Raw genomic sequence first — 2,033 nt, 5'->3', positions numbered from 1 at the left:
AAAAACATGTATTTGTCCTGGGCCTAAGCTGTAATCAGCCTTTTGCCACATATTTTACCTGATCATTATTGATGCTCTCTACTTAAAAACCTCGGGTGAAGAGAATTAAAATTGTGAAGTCAGCAGTGTTTACCTTGGAACTTTGTACTTTTTTTCTTTTTAACTTTTCAAAAGGTCAAATCAGAAAGGGAATATTTTTATTGTTAATGATACCAGGAATCATCTTAATTCATCAACACCTCCTGTGAATTTGTGTTAACCTTTGTAAGACTACTTCTATTTTTAAAAGAACCAAGTGGTTCTCTAGTGATGAGAATTTCAAACACTGTGATGCTAGAGTGAGGCAGATGTGTTGGAGCCAAAGGGCATTGCCAGCATTCCTCAGATGACACCACAAACTCATTTCAGTATTGTGATCAGAAGGCTGGTCACACTGCACATTCCCGGGCCAGTATGTTATTCTTTCTTAAAAAGAAAAAACATGTTGATGTTGAATAGTTGAAAGTACTAGAGTCCAGCTTACTTTTCCCCAGTGTATTTGTGCATGTTAGAGTACTGATGCTTCACTAGGTTGCTTTACTTTTATATTCTAGTTTTTGTTTCTGTAGTAAAACGTAATGTAGACTTCAAAGGTATACCTTGTGAATTATTAACTGTAAACTGTGCCTCCAATAGAATTTGAAAGCTGGATAATTAGTGGAAACAAAAACTAGGTAATAATTTAGAGACTTCAGTAAACATTTTCTTTCGTGTACAATGACAAATAACATATTCCTCAACCTTGAAGTGCTTTACAGAAAAATCTGAAACAACAAAATACTTTGCTATACATTTTGACTTTTAAAAAATAATTATCGTTATAGAAAAGGGAGTGATTAAAATATTCTAAAATTTATTGCACTGATGATTGTACAACTCTGAATACAGTAAAAAACTGAATTGTATGCATTAAATGGGTGAATTTTATGTTATGTGAACTATATCTTAGTAAAACTTGTACCAAAAATCATAGAAAATCATTAGAAGACCTTAAAGGTAAATGGCAGTGATACTTAACTGCTGAAAGTTTGCAAACTAACTTGTTTGTATGATCCTATTCTAAAACAATATAAAATATTGTGTGCTGACTTGGTATTGGAACTCTATTGGTAAAATAATTTACTACCTTTTTTTGCTATTTATTTTTAAAGGCCTGATTGCTGAGACGCTCAGTCAGAAAGTATGAATGATTCTAGGCAGCAGTCTCTGTTCTTCATCACACTTCCAGATTTAAACAAACTCTGTGCTGTCAGAATAATACTGAGTAATAAGGTGGCAGATACTGAGATAAGGACTATACAAATGAAGATGTGCAGGTAAAAAATACATCTTAAAACTAAGACTTTTAAACTTTAAGACCTATAAAAGCTGTTTTAGAGGAATTTTCTATAAAGCAAAATACTCATTCACTCAATTTGTGTTTATAATTTTAAAATAAAGGAAGTCTTTTGTTCTGACCAGGTATATTGGATTACATTTAAGCAGGGACTTAAAATACTTGCAATATAATTATGTCACTGTTGAGTTTTTATATTTGTGACGTCTTATGTGCTTTTTAAAAGTTTAAAATTTCCACAGACATTCATGAATTAAATTCAGGCTCCCAGAAATGTAGAGGTCCTAATTAATCAATATTTATGGAATACCTACTGTTTTCCAGTAGGTATTTCTAGTAGGCGGGGCCCTTAGAGATCCTATAAACATCTTAGATTAGTAGTTTCTTAATTCTCAAGTCAGTATGAGACACTGAGAAGTATTTCTCTAGGATCTGTGTCAAAATATCTGATCCCACATAGTCATTGAAAAACAGCTTAAGAGGGTCAGGCATGGTGGCTCACGCCTGTAATCCCAGCATTTTGGGAGGCTGAGGTGGGCAGATCACGAGGTCAGGAGTTCGAGACTAGCCTGGCCAACATGGTGAAACCCCATCTCTACTAAAAATAAAAAAAAAATTAGCTGGGCGTGGTGGCAGGCACCTGTAATCCCAGCTACTT

General features: G+C 34.0%; 1 protein-coding gene across 1 annotated transcript in view; it reads left to right on the top strand.

Annotated features, from left to right (window-relative positions):
- LOC105536505 (chromosome unknown open reading frame, human C18orf63) overlaps positions 1-2,033 on the top strand; it is a 51,385-nt gene that overhangs the window by 4,954 nt on the left and 44,398 nt on the right. Inside the window, exon 2 of the mRNA XM_011975893.1 lies at positions 1,191-1,355. Coding sequence (XP_011831283.1) covers positions 1,222-1,355 — 134 coding nt within the window. The 5' untranslated portion in view covers positions 1,191-1,221. The remainder of the gene's footprint in view (positions 1-1,190; positions 1,356-2,033) is intronic.

The sequence above is a fragment of the Mandrillus leucophaeus genome, unplaced genomic scaffold (assembly GCF_000951045.1).
Source record: "Mandrillus leucophaeus isolate KB7577 unplaced genomic scaffold, Mleu.le_1.0 Scaffold16, whole genome shotgun sequence".
Lineage (NCBI taxonomy): Eukaryota > Metazoa > Chordata > Mammalia > Primates > Cercopithecidae > Mandrillus > Mandrillus leucophaeus.
Note: the sequence above shows the minus strand (reverse complement) of the source record. Positions and strands in the feature narration are given on the sequence as shown.